This window comes from Stereum hirsutum (assembly GCF_000264905.1).
Source record: "Stereum hirsutum FP-91666 SS1 unplaced genomic scaffold STEHIscaffold_7, whole genome shotgun sequence".
Taxonomy (NCBI): domain Eukaryota; kingdom Fungi; phylum Basidiomycota; class Agaricomycetes; order Russulales; family Stereaceae; genus Stereum; species Stereum hirsutum.
Window position 1 is genome coordinate 1,874,785 of NW_006763137.1, and position 15,654 is coordinate 1,890,438.

General features: G+C 53.5%; 3 protein-coding genes across 3 annotated transcripts; all 3 read right to left on the reverse strand.

Annotated features, from left to right (window-relative positions):
- Window positions 1-1,405: 1,405 nt before the first annotated feature.
- Window positions 1,406-7,898, reverse strand: STEHIDRAFT_147343 (CNH-domain-containing protein). The gene is made up of 11 exons (XM_007304443.1): window positions 7,441-7,898; window positions 5,152-6,797; window positions 4,791-5,084; window positions 4,427-4,696; window positions 4,120-4,287; window positions 3,626-4,058; window positions 3,364-3,516; window positions 2,999-3,267; window positions 2,707-2,935; window positions 2,552-2,635; window positions 1,406-2,492 (listed from the first exon to the last, which is right to left on the reverse strand). The coding sequence occupies exons 2-11, from the start codon at window positions 6,427-6,429 to the stop codon at window positions 2,002-2,004; spliced, it is 3,669 nt and encodes a 1,222-aa protein (XP_007304505.1). The 5' UTR covers window positions 6,430-6,797; window positions 7,441-7,898; the 3' UTR covers window positions 1,406-2,001.
- Window positions 7,899-9,646: 1,748 nt separating this feature from the next.
- On the reverse strand, window positions 9,647-10,607 carry STEHIDRAFT_57501 (uncharacterized protein; the record flags this gene model as incomplete). Its single annotated transcript, XM_007303925.1, has 2 exons — window positions 9,647-10,452; window positions 10,541-10,607. The coding sequence occupies 2 exons, from the start codon at window positions 10,605-10,607 to the stop codon at window positions 9,647-9,649; spliced, it is 873 nt and encodes a 290-aa protein (XP_007303987.1).
- Window positions 10,608-11,547: 940 nt separating this feature from the next.
- STEHIDRAFT_56923 (uncharacterized protein) lies at window positions 11,548-14,660 on the reverse strand (the record flags this gene model as incomplete). The annotated part of the gene is made up of 12 exons (XM_007303877.1): window positions 11,548-11,648; window positions 11,716-12,103; window positions 12,182-12,335; window positions 12,408-12,554; window positions 12,620-12,764; window positions 12,837-12,987; window positions 13,062-13,340; window positions 13,413-13,512; window positions 13,666-14,012; window positions 14,066-14,155; window positions 14,227-14,335; window positions 14,398-14,660. The coding sequence occupies 12 exons, from the start codon at window positions 14,658-14,660 to the stop codon at window positions 11,548-11,550; spliced, it is 2,274 nt and encodes a 757-aa protein (XP_007303939.1).
- Window positions 14,661-15,654: the final 994 nt, after the last annotated feature.

Here is a 15,654-nt window from a genome sequence, read left to right on the forward strand (position 1 = left end):
GATACATACTGCTCCGGCAAGTCCCGTACGTTCCTTGTTCGCCAAGGTCCCCGCAAACGCCGCCCGATATTTCGCCGGCGTCGACATTTTCCTTACGGTCCTCAGGTCGAACACCACATCGCATTTCGCGCAACGTTCACCGCGACGTCCTCTCAGCCAAAATAACCCCTATTCATCCAGTACATGCTCAAGCCCCTGAGCATGCTTTGATATACTCCTAACAACATCGGCCTCTTCACGCCTCTTCAAAGCGCCCCCTATATCTTCTATATCTTAAGTCTCCAGCAACATAACTTAATTAAGGTCGCATATGTACGCCATCTAAGATCCACTCCCGCCGGTCTCGTGTCCTTCTCCATAATGTAACGGCTGAAGTTCGCCGTACGAGAGCGTGCGAGACGTCCAAGTCTTCAAGGAGGAGACAAAGAGCACGTGGATCTCGTTCTCGACGGAGTCATGGGCAACAACGAATCTCGGGCTAAGGTACGTACCGTCTCACCGCCACACGAGGACTAAGGTTACGATACTACATAGTCTTGAGACCTTGGCTGGAGGCTGGATCCTCAGTGTACGTATCTGGCCCTGGTAAAATAAACTGATGGCCCTGAGGAGCCCTGAGGTCGCTCATCGCACATAGACTGATTTGTTGACATGGAGACGCCCTTCCAGCATGCAAAAAAATAATTCCAGCGCGTGCTTATTCGACGAATGTAACACTGGGCGTCAATTTCCTGTGGTACAGTAGGGCTCGGAGAAAGACCTCGCAGGCGACCAGGGCCCTGTCGATGCAGCGGATATCGAGAACGAGCGAGAATTTTCGGGTTTGCTTGGGCATGAAATGTCGTGTGTCATGGATGGTGACCCTCTCACTTGCGTTCAACTTCAGTCTTCCTCCTAATTAGGCCGTTGCAATGTACTTCGGCGAATAGTGGACGCTCGACCTCATCTACGAGGAGCCCGGTCCCGAAGGAAAAAGATTGATACCTTCTCGAATAAAAACTCTGACGAGTCTTCTTGATCTTGCCCTTCCGTCGTGAAGGAGAACCACGCACATTATAGTTCATAACTAATGTAAACCCCAGTCCTCACTCGTATGACCTTGCCGTGGATTATTTAATGATACAAGTATTTTTTGAGATCTCAATCCGAGTCCAACGCAGACTCAGCATTGACAATCATTAACCACCAACTTGCGACTGCGACTCATGTACGTCAAAAAAAAGTATTTGTATACTTTAACTGACATAACGACGCTGCTGCTGTGGCTGCTGCAAGACAAGCTATGAGAAAGAAAGAAAGAAAGAAAAAGAGGAAAAGAGGAGAGACGGAGAAAGGAAAGGAAGTGTAACAGAGACAGAAGAACGCCGTAATACATAAGTCAAATGAAAAAAAACGAAAATGGGAAAAAAAAGACAAGGATAAAGTGAGAGAGGCAAGAGTAAGGGCGGAGGAGCACACAGAAGCACGCAGACGGGGAGACGAGGAAATGGGGCAGAAGAAGAGAGGGAAGAGATAGAAGGAAGGAAGGAAGGAAGGAAGGGCGAGAGCTCGAAGAGGCAGGATATATAGATAATGTGTGCGGTGTATGGATGAGGGTGAATGATGCTAGGTTGGGGCAGAATTGTATGTATGTATGTATGAGTGCGAGAACAGATGAGATGGAGAAACGAAGAGACGTGGAGAGGCGGAAATGAAGAGAGAGTTAGAGAGAGAGAGAGTTAGAGAAGAGAGAATAGAACAGATGGTGATATGACGGAGTCTCCCTTTCGAGCGGTATCGAGACGAAACGGGACGAGTCGCAACCATAAAGTAATCAATCAACCAAAAAAGAACAAGAACACCTCGCGAAAAGGAAAGAAAAAACAGTGAACAGAAAACAAATAAACAGCAACAAACTCGACGACAGAAAAGCACCAAAACGACCATCCACATCCATCCTCCTCCTTGACCATCGGAACAGAAAACGAAAAATAGAGAGAATCAACACACTCAATGCCGTCCTCAGCCCGGCTGTACCATCCTCAGCGTCATTATCCTATCACCCGACGCCATGATGATCTCGTCCCGCCCACTCGCCTGATGCGACATCCTCGACGACGACTGACTAGGCACCGGCGACGGCATGCCATGTTGTCCCATCCCATGCTGCCCCATGTACACTGGCACCTGTCCAGGCATTGTCTGCTGAGCATACATACCCGGTGCGCCGCCCCTCATAACCCCACCGTACGATGCCTGAGCATACGGATGATGGCCCACAATGCCGGGAGCAGCATAAGGATTATAGACCGACTGTTGGCCGTAGCCACCAGTGCTGATCGATCCCACAGAGTTGACCCGCGCCGCGCCGGCGTGGATCGCGGAGGGTGGCGTATCGGCGAACAGACAGCGGAGGTCGTTGCCTTGGATGATCTGGGACATCGATCCTGTTTCGACGTTGCGAATCTCGACGAAGGTAGGCTCGAAGGCGAGGACGTAAGGGTAATGAAGAGCTGAGAGAGTAAAATATATCAGACTGGAAGTAGTGCGAACAATGGGAATGAACACTCACCGAATCCGGTGGGTGATCCTTCCCAGTGTACCATGAAATCTCTTCTTGACCGCCATCCGTTCCGGTTGATATAGAACGCAAACTCTAATTCCGATACACGACCCAGTCAGACTCGCCCATCCCATTCGTCGACGCGATCTAGTGTAGGTGCTCACCTTCGTAGCACAACAAAAACTCGTTTTCGATCCTATAGATCGCCATCGGCTTCGGCTTCAAATTATCCGCCCTCCGCCTCACAAACTCCAAGCTCTCATCACCTGGATCGAGCAAACCCTGGGTGTCCAACGTCTCCGGGTCGATAATCTCAAACCCATTAACGCAAGCCACACAGAGTTTCGTCTTGAGGAAATGTATCGAGCTTGACTGGACCGGGATATAAAATTCCTATAAAGCCCATCATATCAGCTTTTGTGCGCGTGTTTGAGAAAGTCGAGCGGAAGGACAGACCTTGTATATCCTCAACGTATCGTTCCCGCCCTGCAACAGCTTCCTAAACGTCGGCTTACTCCTCCCCCTCACGTTCTGATCGATCGGCTCCAGGATCTTGATCGTACTCGAGAGCGGACTCGTCTTGACGACGCAGACGAACGTCCGGCCGATGCACGTCCCCGTCTTGAAGAACGACGTGTGCGACGCTATCCGCTTCGCACGCTTCAGGCCAGCGGTGGGATCCATCGGGTCGAGCGCGTCCAGTGGGAATGTGATCACTTGGCCCTCTGTTGAATAGGATAGACAGGAATGCGTTTGTCGGTACGGTGAATTAGTTGTGGGATGAAGGGTGAAGGTTAACGAAAGGGCGAGAGGGAACTAACCGGAGAGCACGATGAGGAGACCGTAGTTGTCCAGGACATCGACGTGTGCGACGTCAGTGAGCGCAAGCACCTTCACAGGGTCCCGATTCTGATCCCTCAGATCCGAGATGTACACCCCGTCGTCGGTACCGTACACCACTTTCCGTCCGCCATCTACAATGTACCCATAATCAGCATCCCACTAAACCAAACTCACCTCAAACCACAGCACATGCCAACACCAAATACAGAAACGGGAACATAGAAGAGAAGAGAAACTCACTAAACGGCGCCGCACAATTCGTCGCATTCCCAGGACTAATAAAGAACCCCTCATTCAACGCCTCCATCTCAAAAAACATGCTCCTCTCCCGCATCGCCTCCTGCTGCCTCGTCACATTCTCCACCCACTTCTTATGGCTCACCAGCGTGCTCGCGTACAGCGTCATCTGGTAGTACTTCCTTCCCAGATGCACGAACGTGATCGCGAACGAGTTCTTCCCGCCCCGCTCCGCCTGGATCGGTATTTGGGGAGGGTAAGGCAGGTTCAGGCTCGAGACCGCCGCGGAGTGCGCGGTCACGGCGGAGGACGTCCCGGCGGTGCTCGTCGAGTTGTTATGCTTGACGAGCCGGGCTTGGCGGACTGTGCCGTTCTTCGAGGAGCCATTGGTCTGCTCCTCATGGGTAGAGATGAAGAGGAGTTCGAGTGGTATTGGCTGCATCCTGCTATTTTAGTCGTGCTGTCAAAGGTGGAGGGGAGTGATAGAGGGAACGCACCCGTCGGTAGACTTTGTACTGGTCGCCCTTGCTCTTCTGCTTGACCATGAGCAGCGCATGATCGAACAAGAACACCTGCAACTCTCCACTATCCCCCTGACCCGTCCCTCTCCTGTTCAACGCTCCCTTGTAAATCAACTCTCTCCCTTCCTCCTTCAACCGCAAGTCCTATAATCCCAACCCACCGTAATGAAAACACACAGAGGGAAGTAAAAAGAAAAGCCCTCAGAAAAATAGCACCAAAACCACAAAGACCTCCTCCCGATCTCGGTGGGACAAGAAAAAGAAACAAAAAAAAGGGACTCACCACCTGTTCCCCAGGCCTAAACACCAACTGCTGATCCAACTGCAACAAATTGAACCTATTCTCCGCCCTGCCCGTCTGCAGATTCACCTCTGCCAAAAACTCGCGGACCATCGCGACGACCTTCGGTATCCGCTCCTTGTCCGGGTGGTCCGCCGGCGTCTGCTTCAGCACGGCCTCGAGCAAGAGCGGGTAGCGCGCGAGACGGGTGGTCGGTTTCGTGAGGTAGCCGTTTAGTTCGAGTTTGCGCGATTCGGGGCGACGTTCGGTTTCCTGTTGTGCGAATTCCAAGTCCAACCCAGAACGAATTACAGAACAGGGATCCGAGAGTTAGCCCAAACACACACACGACGACGCACACACGCACCTCAACAAACTGCGCAAACGCCGCATTCGAACTCTTCTCCTTCTCAAACTCATACTTCCCATACAGCTGATGCGCCCCATAACTCACGAACGGTGCGAAATGCGGCACCATCTCCGCAAAAATATCCGTCACGCTCTCCACGACGGCGTACGACTTCTGTCGCTTGTTGAGCGCGTCCCGCAGACGCGTGTTCACGGCTATGATGTCGTGGATGTTCCAGAAGACTTGTTCGATGAAGTCGGACCGGCGCGGTTCGGGGATGATGTCGAGTGTCCTCAGTGGGGCGATCCAGAGCTGTATGGGTGGAGACGGTGAGTTCCTTTGCGGCCGTGGAGAGCAGTAGCAATAGGACAAGACTCACATCGCGTAAATACTCCATATCCCTCACGAAATCCCTCTCCGTATAAATAACCTCATTAATCGCCTCCTGCCTCCTCTTCTCCTGATCGCTCACCGAATTCACAATCTCCTGCGGCACGCTATGGATCCACAACAACCCCGGCTCGACCAATTCTCCCAGACTCTCCCTGCTCATCTCCTTCTTCAACCCCGGCTGCGGCTTCATATTCAATCGTGCCTGCTGTTCGAGCCGCCGGGGACAGGTTATCGAGTAGCAGAGCCGGTCGCGTGAGCATGTGGGCGAGTAGCAGTCCGTGAGGAGGGTGAAGACGCCGGTGGGGAGTGGCGAGGAATCGTCTGTCAATGTCGAGGGCGTGTGTGAATCACCGGCGACGACGCTCGCGCCGTGATGGTGGGTGTTATTATGATGGATGGAGCCTACCGTGCTCCGCGCCCTCGAAGGTTTCGTAGACGACGTCGACGGAAAATGCGCGTCCACGAGCATCGTAGGGTGCGCATCGGCAGAGAGCGCAGGCGAGACCGAGCCGTCGTTCGTGCTCGTGTTGGTGGTCGTCGTAGTGGCCGAAGTAGGCGGCAAGCCGCCGATCTCGTTCGAAGGCGACGAGCTCCCACCCGTCACGGTCGACCCTGGTCTCTGCGCGTTCGTCGTCGTCCTCACAGAGCCACCCACGACCGTCGTCCCCTCCACGCTCCCCCCGTCTCCTTCCCCTTCCCCATTCACGCCGCTCCCGCCTCCATTGTCTCCTAAACCTGCCAACTCCCCGCTCGTGAACGGGCTCGGCAAGCGCGTCTGGAACTGATACACGTCCGTCGCCGAGTCCCGTAGGCGATGATCATAAGTCACCGCATGAAAGAACTTCTGCGCGTCCAACGCCCGGCCGAGCAACAGCGCCAAATTCCGATCCGTCGTCTTGATGATATACGCGATCTTGTCCACCGCCTGTCGTCCGTCGAACGCCTCCTTGTACGTCAGCCCATCCTTCACGCGATCCATGAGCTGAATCCGCGCCCGGAACGCCTCGGCGACGCGGGAGAGCAGCGCGGGGTAGACGATTGGCGTCCGTCGTGGTTTGTCGGATTTTGGATGGTGGGGATGTGAATGGGAGGAATGTGGGCGTGCGGTGTTTGAGGAGGAGTTGAGCGTGTTTGTGGAGATGATAGAGCTCGACCCAGGGAGCGGAGGGAGCGTCGGTTTCTGGCTCGCTCGCGCGGAAGGCGTAGGTGAGGGTAAACCTGGCCCTACGGCCGCTTCTGCCGCTCGGCCCTGACCTACGGACATCGACCGAGTCCGATCTGCGGAAGAACGATCACGAAGGAGGAGCACACCAGGTCTCGAGCGTGAAGAGTCAGAAGAGCGTCTTGAGCCGTTCGTGGTCGCTGTAGTGGGAGCGGCGGCGGCGGCGGTCGAGGCGGAGGTGGCGGTCGAAGGGTTGGTAGAGATGTCGACGAAGTTCGAGGAGGCTGGAGAGGCGCCTACGGCCTGTTGGTGCTGTGGTGCGTTGAGCCGTGCGGTGTCGAGCTGGAGGGGGTATGGCCGAGAAGAGGATGCCACGAGGTCGGAACCGGTCGAGGAACGGAGCGAAGCGGCATCGGGCTGGTACTGTTGCTGGGACTGATAGTAACCCTGCGCTCCTAGTGATTGGTTTCCTAGGAGAGAGAGAACTGTAAGCATTTTGGTTTTTTGTTCCGTCTCGATAGAGAGGTAAAGTGAAGGGTGTGCAGCCCAAAGGAAGGCGTGTAAATCGTGCTCGAGAGCATGCGTCTTTATATTCCATAGCGAGATAAGTACTAGAACAGGAACGGGGTGACGACCAATGCGACGTCATCGACTTGTTTCTTCCCGCCCGTACGGGTCCCGGGAAAGTGAGGCAACACGGATACGGGACCTGGAGGGTGGCAACGACGCTGAGAAGATGACGAGTGGCTTATGCGGACTGTGAGTGCAAATTGAATACACATGGCAACCCTTTCGTGAGGGGCGTCATTCCTCGCCACATTGGGGATCTATGAGCGTCTAGTTTAAAGCAGCAAGGCCTCCGACCGCCAGCAGGCTTGATGTGGCGCGTCTCACTCATCCCAGGATTCCGGTGATACACTTTGAGGAGCCGCTTGGTGTGTACTTGGGCGTCCAGCGGGAGTGCAGAGCACGCCAGAAGAGAGGCAAGCTCCGGGGCCACGCAATGCGCCGATGGCGACGGGCAAGGGTCATGTACAAGACGAAGAAGGACCGAACATGGTCGGAGAAGACTCGGAGGCCAAGACGAGAAAAAAAAGAGAGGAGAAAACGCACCACGCGAGTAATACGAGTCGTTCTGCCAGGATCCGTCACCGTTTGTGGTCGTCGGGCTGTCCGAGTCGAAATCAATGCCTAGCCGACCGTTGTCTGTGGCGATTGAGGGCACGTGGGGAGGGGAGTCTCCGTGATGGATGCTGGACGATGCGGGGCTGTATCTGTTCTGCTGCTGGCCGATGGGACTGTTGAGGTAGACCTGAGCCTGGTACGCCTGTGCGGGAGTAAGACCTGCGCGGGTGAGGGACTCGAGGCTGGCGTCTGGGGGTGGGTCTGGCTGTGGGACGATGATGCCGGGGTTGTGGTTGCTGGTTATGGACTGGGTGTGGACGGAGGGGGAGGTGAGATGGGCGTAGGGCTGGCCTCTGTAGGGCGGTGGATAGCTCTGGTAGGCGTACTGGGACGGCTGAGGGGACGGTGCGGCGTAGTACGACTGCCTGTTGTTCTGTGGCGGCTGGGGATGCAGATAGGGCTGCTGGTGCTGGTTGGGATAGGGAGCGAGGTAGGACTGCCGATAGTCGACCTGGGCCGGCTGCTGGTACTGGTGCTGTGTCGGGTACGGGTACGCTGGCTGTTGCGGCTGCTGTTGTTGCGGCTGCGGCTGCTGCTGGCCGTGGAAGTTGGAGCGGACGGAGGGGGAGTAGTGGATGGAACCCGCCTGGGGCTGGTGGTGCGACGCGGACGGTCTGCCGAAGATGGAGGAGAAGGCGTCGTTGCGTTCGCGGTCGTTGGCTGGCGGTGGCGGGGAACGGTGGTAGGACGGCATGCGCGGCCCCAAAGGTCTGTCCATGGCCGTGCTCGACGACGAGGGCGAACTCGGGCAAGCAAAGGCGCGGCCACAGGCGCAAGTAAAGGCGACTGCCGACCGCGCGCTCGCTCACGTAAGCACACTGACCGCCTCTGCGTTCACCGTTCCTGGCCTTCGTCATCTCCAGTTCCTTGAATGTGACCAGACCTCCAACTCTCCCGGCCACTCTCCAACGCCATCTGACTGTCCTCCTCGTCATACAAGGCCTGCATCCTCTTCCTTGCCTCCTTCCGTGCCTCCTTCATCACGATACTCGGTCATACCTCCCACCAATCCCCTTCGATACCTCTCGCATTTCCAATCCCTTCGACGACCCCGAAGAACGTCATCCTCCTCGCTTTTTCTCTGTCCAAGTGGAAACTCCACGTTCAATGCAAGTAACCGTGTTGATCCCCACGCCAGCCAGTTGGATCCACAAACTTGAGCACTCCCCTCGGTACGTATGTCCAGCTTTGCCTCTCCTCGGTTGTCCCTCTACATATCCCCTCCGAATTCCCGGTCATCCCATTCTGTCGATCCCATTCGAGTCCCAAATCCGGATTTCGGCCATTCCACGCGTCCGTTCCCCACACTTTTCTCCATCGATATCTCGTGCAATCCATGGTCCGGATCCCGAGCTCGTGGGTCCTGGGAAGTATTCAGTACCAATCACATCATTCGTTGCAGAGAGGGCCGTTGCACTGCAACACTTGCCCGCCCGACTACATACACACTCACGATAATCACAGTCCATTATGTTCCTCGTAAACACTTTCGGAGGACCGTATGGCGAATGCGAAAAATAACCCAATAATCCACACTTACACATACGCTACACGTACGGCCCAAATATGCGCCACACAAGACGCCTGCGCTCGCGCTCGCTCGAGAGTCGAGACAAAGAAGCTATGCCATCCATCCGTTCACGTTCATGTTTATGTTTAGGAACGCTTCGCTCGGGACTCTTTGCAGTTTACAGTAAATCTCGCGAAGTGGCCACGCCACCTCCTATTCCGATCCTTCTTCTTCTTCCCTTCTTCCTGCACGCTCAAACTCCGGCTCGGGTCCGAATTTACTGTTTGGATGGTATTCGAGTTTGGATGAGATATGTACGGCGTCTGCAGCGCTATTTGCAGCGAGGCGTTTATATGTGAGCCAAGGATGCTGCGCCGGTCTTTGAGGGAGTCCTTCCAGTTGACTGTTGCGGGCTCTGACGGTGATGGATAGGGGCCTTTGAGCGTCTGTTACGGTGATTGTTTTGTTACGCTGACAAGATTTGTTGTGACTTTGCTATGAACTGAATGGGAGGACAAAGTTGACATCCACATACGTACGCACCGCCGAAAACACATTATACATATTCCCCAAAGAAAAACCACCCAAAGAAGATAACCACCGTACATGCGTGGGCCGTACAGCTCACGGCTCCCTCATCGCCTCCATCGCCTCCCTCTCCGTCCTCTCATTCTCCCCCCTCACATACTCCCTCACATACCCCGGCACCTCCAGCCCTCCCACCCCCTTACCCTTACCCTTACCCTTCCCCCCACCCCCAAACCGCACCGGCTCCCCCATCACCGTATAAACCGGCACCACCCCCGTCCACACCCTCCCCTTCAACCCCTCATCCCCCTCATCCTTCTTCATATCATGCGGTTCTCCCCTCCTCATCTTCGCACTCGCACTCACAACCCTCACTTTCAACACCCTCGTCCCCCGCATCTCCGTCTCATCCGGCGGCACGCGCGTATCCGCCCATCGATGTGGCATTATATGATTCGTGAGACGTTCGAGAGCCCAGAGCTTTTCGGAGGGGGAAGTGATGGGCGTGCAGTAGCCGTGGAGGATGGAGGAGGTGTAGTTGTAGCTGTGGGAGTTGGGAGTTAGGGAGAGGACGAGGCCGTGGAGTTGGGAGGCTGCGATTGAGACGGGGAGGCCGTGTTCTGTTTCTTCTATGCTGTTGTTGTCAATGTCGTCGTCGCTGGAGGGAGAGGAAGACTTGGATCCGAGGCGCATGAGGCGCGAACTGGTGTAGCCGTGTAGGTAGAGATCGAGCGGTTCGTCGAGCGCTGTAGAGTCGGGAGAGGAGAACGAGGCCATGAAGCCGATCATGGGTAGGATGGCGGGGAAGGGGTCTTCGTCTTCATCTCCGCCTGTGGGGAAGGAGACGTGGAGGATGGGGGAGGTGTTGACGATTCGGTGGATCGTCTCGTAGTCGTATGCGGCTAAGAGAGAGAGAGAGGATTTTTGGTTAGATGTGATGCAATGTGGGTTGAAGCTCGAAAGGTCCGAGTATGTAATTGATGCACTTACCACGATTCTTGTAACGGTGGACCGTGCTTCGCGGGTGCTTAGGATAGGATGCCACATCGTCCTCCATGATGATCGCTGCGGTCAACTCCCAAACGTTTAAGCAACCAACCACCAAGGGAGTAGTACTTAGATCGAAAACACAAGAGAGATGATTGGAGCTCGAGCAGCAGAGAGTCGTAGAGCCCTTAAGTATACTTCGAAAGTCGACGGACAACTGATAATACAGTGATAGGCCTAGTGACTCGGACGGTCTTTGACTCCACCATCACCATGCGGAAGCCCGCGTGTCCGCGCAGATGATTATAGGAGACGCCGCAGTGACGACAATTTCTAGAGACGATAGGAGCATACTAGATGATTAGAAGAAGGGAGCCAATGGAACTGCGGGTTTTGAGAGAGGCACGGTCCATGCAACCAGAGAGCTGCGACGAGGTGTCGATCATAAGGGCTACGGTATTAAGGAGACAATCTGAGGCTGGTCAAGATATCTATATAAGGCTACTTGCTATAGCTTGCTAGATATAGTCCTTTTGAGTGACCTTCCTGGAGCACGAACACCAAAGGACCATGAGCGACTCTTAAAGTTAGTATGAGTGCAGGACATGAGAGTACAAAAGAAGAAAGCGGCGAACTTACTCACACGAACAAACATCCCCTCGGGCAAAGCCGGCCACGCACATGCTAAGGGAGCATACAGGGAGAAAGATCCAAAATCCAGATTACATCTCGAGTTTACATGTACGTAGATACCCAAATCCAGAGACACATACCACCTCGAATGCCAGCAAAAGTTCATATCGCACAGGGAACGGAAACAGGAAGAGAATAAAGAGAGCACCAAAACGGATGAGTAAATGGTCCATAGCCGACACGAAAAGGAATCTCGAGGGCGACGAAGGAAGGCGAAGAAACGAGTAGCGTGGGTATGCGTGCCGGATGAATCAAACAACGAGAGCAGTCAAGGCGAGGGAGGGAGGGGGGTGGGTAGATGTGAGAAGCTGATACATTTACTGTGGATCATACAAGTCCGAAAAGTAGAAGTCGGTGTTCGTAGGTGGTGGCCCGGACGATAACCCACTGGGGATCTCGACCTTGTCCCCCGACAAATCTGTCACCACCAAAGTAATAGTCAGTCAAGGCCGCTCCTGCAATACGTAAAATAAAACAAAACCCACCCAGAAGCTTGATCTTCAACCCAATCTCCGTCAACGTCTGCACAAAGCCCGCCGTCTCCGGACTGGCCACATGTCCTCCATCCCTCCTCAGTATATTCAACCCATCCGTCCAATCCGCCCACCGCGAATGGTCCTGTGCTACCTGGTCCGCCAGGCTCCCCTCGTGCGCACTTAACAGTGAGAACGACAGCGGCGAAGCGACAGCAGGAGAGTTCGGGAGTCCAGAGGGCAAATGGTCCGAGGTCATGTTTGGAGGGGTGGAGCCTGAGCCGATGGCAATTTCTGTGACCATGGAGAGGTCGATGCGGTCCGGGAGGTCTTCGACACCTTGTCTCACGGGGAATTTGGCCTCCGAGTCGACGTAGTGGAGGTATTTGAGGCCATGTTCCTATTATAGGGTGAAATCGTAGGGGTTATGAGTTAGAAGTGTGGCATCGGGAGAGGTTACAAAGAAGAAAAACTTTACCAGCCGCATGAACCGCCACGGTCGTGTCGGTCGACGAGAATGTTGAGACATGGCCGGGACGGCATTCATGAACCAGGCTCCTTGCAGTAAGCACTGTATTCGCTGTTGTCGGACAAACTCGTAGGATTCTTTGTGCAGTTTCGTACGCAGATTGCTACACAGTGCCAACGGCATACATCCCTGGTCAGCCCGGGTATGTTCAAGCTAGAAGAGTAGAAAGACATACCGAACGGGCACTTTGCTCATCAGATCATCATCGTCTTCGAGCTCTTTCATTTGCCTGTCCCTCACTGCACGATACTCAGCATCGGCAAAGTCATGTTCGACTTCATGCCACTCGCGGCTGTTCTCCAAGTCCAGAGCCACCTTCACTCTGAGGCATCGGAGTCAGCTCCGTTACACATTTAATCACAAGAAAACTGGAATAGGGGAACTCACTGGCTTCGAACGAGGGCCACAACTCGAGTGAAATCGATGAGTGAAGCCCCGCTTTCGTTCCACATCCGGAGGAAGAAGTTGGTTGCTAGTGCGTGAACTTTGAAGAAGTTGAGGAAGAATGGCTGAAACGTAGGCGAGGTAGCATCTGTAGGTAAAAGAAAGAAAAACACCGGTCAGACCCCCGTACCTCATACATCAACGAGCTGGCACGACTCACATCCAGGTGCAAAGATGGCCCAATGTTCAGACAACAGCTCGACGACCTCATTTGAGGCTTTCGCAACCGGACATCGACGTTCGTATGGCCGACTGTTCTGTTCCTGTGCTACCTTGGAGAAGAAGTCCGGGTCGTTCCTCACGAAGTATTTCTACAGTATCCGCGAGATGTCAGCATTCTACTGCGTCAGACACCACCGAGAGCGAAAAAGTATTGGAAACGCACCATGCAATCCAAACCCAACACGCCCACCTCTCCAAACTCCCGACTTAGGTTCTCGCTATCAAACCCAAGCTTACGCCACTTGATAATCCCACCTTCTCCATCGGGCTCTGGTCCCAGCTTTGAATTCGACCAGATGTAGTCTAATGCGGAAGCATGGGCTTCTTCGTGATCCGGATCGACCAAGGTGGTCTTCTTCCGGTAGGTGACGCGCGCGATATTGCCTTGGAAGTCCAGTACGCAGGAAGTGAGGTCTTCGACCATATGTGAAGACATAAGACTCTGCGTAGAACAAGAGAAACTCGGTCAGGAAGGAAAGGGTGGGGGGATGCAATAAATAGGGACGGAACGCACGATGACGGCCTTTCTAATGTTGAGCTTCTCGAGCTTGGCGATGAATGCTTCCCACAACGTATCCGTGGCATGCGCCAGCAACGAGTTAATCAACATCATACTGCTCGCGATGAAGCGCAACCGACAGACACATATGTAATGACGAACATATTAGCAATGCAGGTTCTACGTGCACATTCTAGCGCACCACGCAACTACGCGACATAGCGGAACTTCGAACGGGAAGAGATGAAGATAATCATGATCCACGTACCTGTTGAATGCCAGTGCTGTGTCTGCACTGCCCAACCTGTTGATCACAGTCTCCAGTAATCCATGCTCTTTCCGCATCTGCTCGAAGACGGCATCAAAGCCGTATCGATAAACTGACCCTGGTGGCGCATGGGGTTGGGACCTGCTGCTACTCGGCATCAACGGTCCCGGGGCACTAGACGGATCAGCTTCGACTAGACGTTTCAATATGGCTGTAGCTGGTCGGCAGACGTTGATGAGAGATTGTGGCGAGGAAAGAATTTGGACCACACGGAAGATGAATGCATTGTCGAGGTTGGACCAGCCAGTTTCGAGGTCCATCAAGTTCTGCATCGCAGTGAGAGCATACTGAACGGCCTCTGATGAGATGGTGAAACTAAGAACGAGGACAAAAGGCTCACAGCGAGGGTGTTACCATGGCTAACGTTGATGATGTCGATCAATCTGCTGACGCCGTCGCGGTTCAGAAATTCTATGGCAAATTGCTCTTCCTGCGGGCCAAACCAAAATATGTGTTCAACACGAGATCTGCGTGACGAGCTGACTCGGAAATGCCAGTCACCTTGATGAACTTTTGAAGTGAGAAGAGTGTCATCCTGATAGTCTTCTCGTCACGGACGATAAGTTTCTCCACTATGTCTACCGCCTCAATGGCTGGAGCATTAACCAATCTTTGAGGCAGTAACAATTACATTTGAGTGAATGCCTAACAAGTCGACCAATGTGCACGCACTTCAGATTGGACTTCGCCTTAATCATCTTCCTCAAATTCTCGTTCGTCACCAGTTGATCTCCCTCGTCCCGCAAGGCAAAATTTGTTGAAGATTCCTGTATTTTCAGGTTTAGACATAGCTGCTTGATGACATCGGCGACACTGAGTGTAGGGTCTATACGGGCTCGGACAGTGTGTTTCTCCCAGGTGACATTGTTCGTCGCAATGAGTCCAGTGGAACGAGTCCCGTTGCCATTGGTTGTAGGATAGGGAGGAGCGGCCATCATGTTGCTTTACGAATGACGTCGTGATATCTGAACAATGTCCACATTAGCAAGATATCCAGAAGTGGAAGATGTATTGTATGAAGTCAGATAAAAGCGAAGTTGGCGTCTTGCGCGACTTGGTAACAAGTCACTCCGACTGACGTGCAAATGTCGAAAAAAGTTCATCCTGTAAAAAGATTGAGATAAATTCTCACCATAGAATGCAGTTTGATGGTTGAGAAGGCAGCACGAGTACAGCTGTCGTCAGACCATCGTCGAAATTCGGGAGTAGATTCGATGTGATCACTCACATTTGGTGAGGTCAGAAATCTGCTGGAAAAAGTTTCGTGAGCCCATTTGGCTAAGTTACGATGGGATCATATGGACATGATCAGAGAAAAAGCGTAAAATATCGTCTTTGGTGACTTGACGAGCAAGTCACTCTGACTGACGTGCAAATGTCGAAGAAGTTTCATCCTAGTACACATAAATAAACAAAGACTCACCGAGAAATTCCACGCGTGGCCCACAGGGAATGTTGGGAGAGAGGAATTGATATATATTCTTGGGGAAGGCTACGGTCGTACGAGGAAGATGAAGTGGCGAAGAAAACTCGAACGTTGCGAATGTTGCAGAAGTTCGAAGTCAATCGCGGGAGGGCCTTCCGGGGATGGTGATGTGGTAATAAGTGATGATACAGAAAGCCAGAGACAATTTCGGACAGGCAGTGAAACCCAAGGGTATAGACGGTACAGGATCGAGAAAAAGTTTCGGGAACAAGGGTGATGCCCCAGCCCGCGGGAGTATAAGTAGACCAAGATGGAATTCCGCAATAAAAAGCGCGCCTAAGTGAGATAAGTAAAGATGCTTGAGCGTAAAGACGCGTCGCCGGGAAACGAATATGAGAGTGGACTGGGAGGATGTGGATGGTATGAACGCAAAATAAGCGAAGGTCTGCGTCAAGTCCGACCGTGCGACCCGGCAACCAGTCAAGCAGCCGGACCCAAGGACA

What these genes read in the sequence shown, in the direction of transcription:
- STEHIDRAFT_147343 (XM_007304443.1), bottom strand. Translation starts at nt 6,429, where the DNA reads ATGTCCGTAGGTCAGGGCCGAGCGGCAGAAGCGGCCGTAGGGCCAGGT. An exon ending in CGTTTGCGCAGTTTGTTGAG is followed by an intron (nt 4,697 to 4,790) that starts GTGCGTGTGTGC and finishes TTCGCACAACAG; the next exon opens with GAAACCGAACGTCGCCCCGA. An exon ending in ATACGTTGAGGATATACAAG is followed by an intron (nt 2,936 to 2,998) that starts GTCTGTCCTTCC and finishes TGGGCTTTATAG; the next exon opens with GAATTTTATATCCCGGTCCA.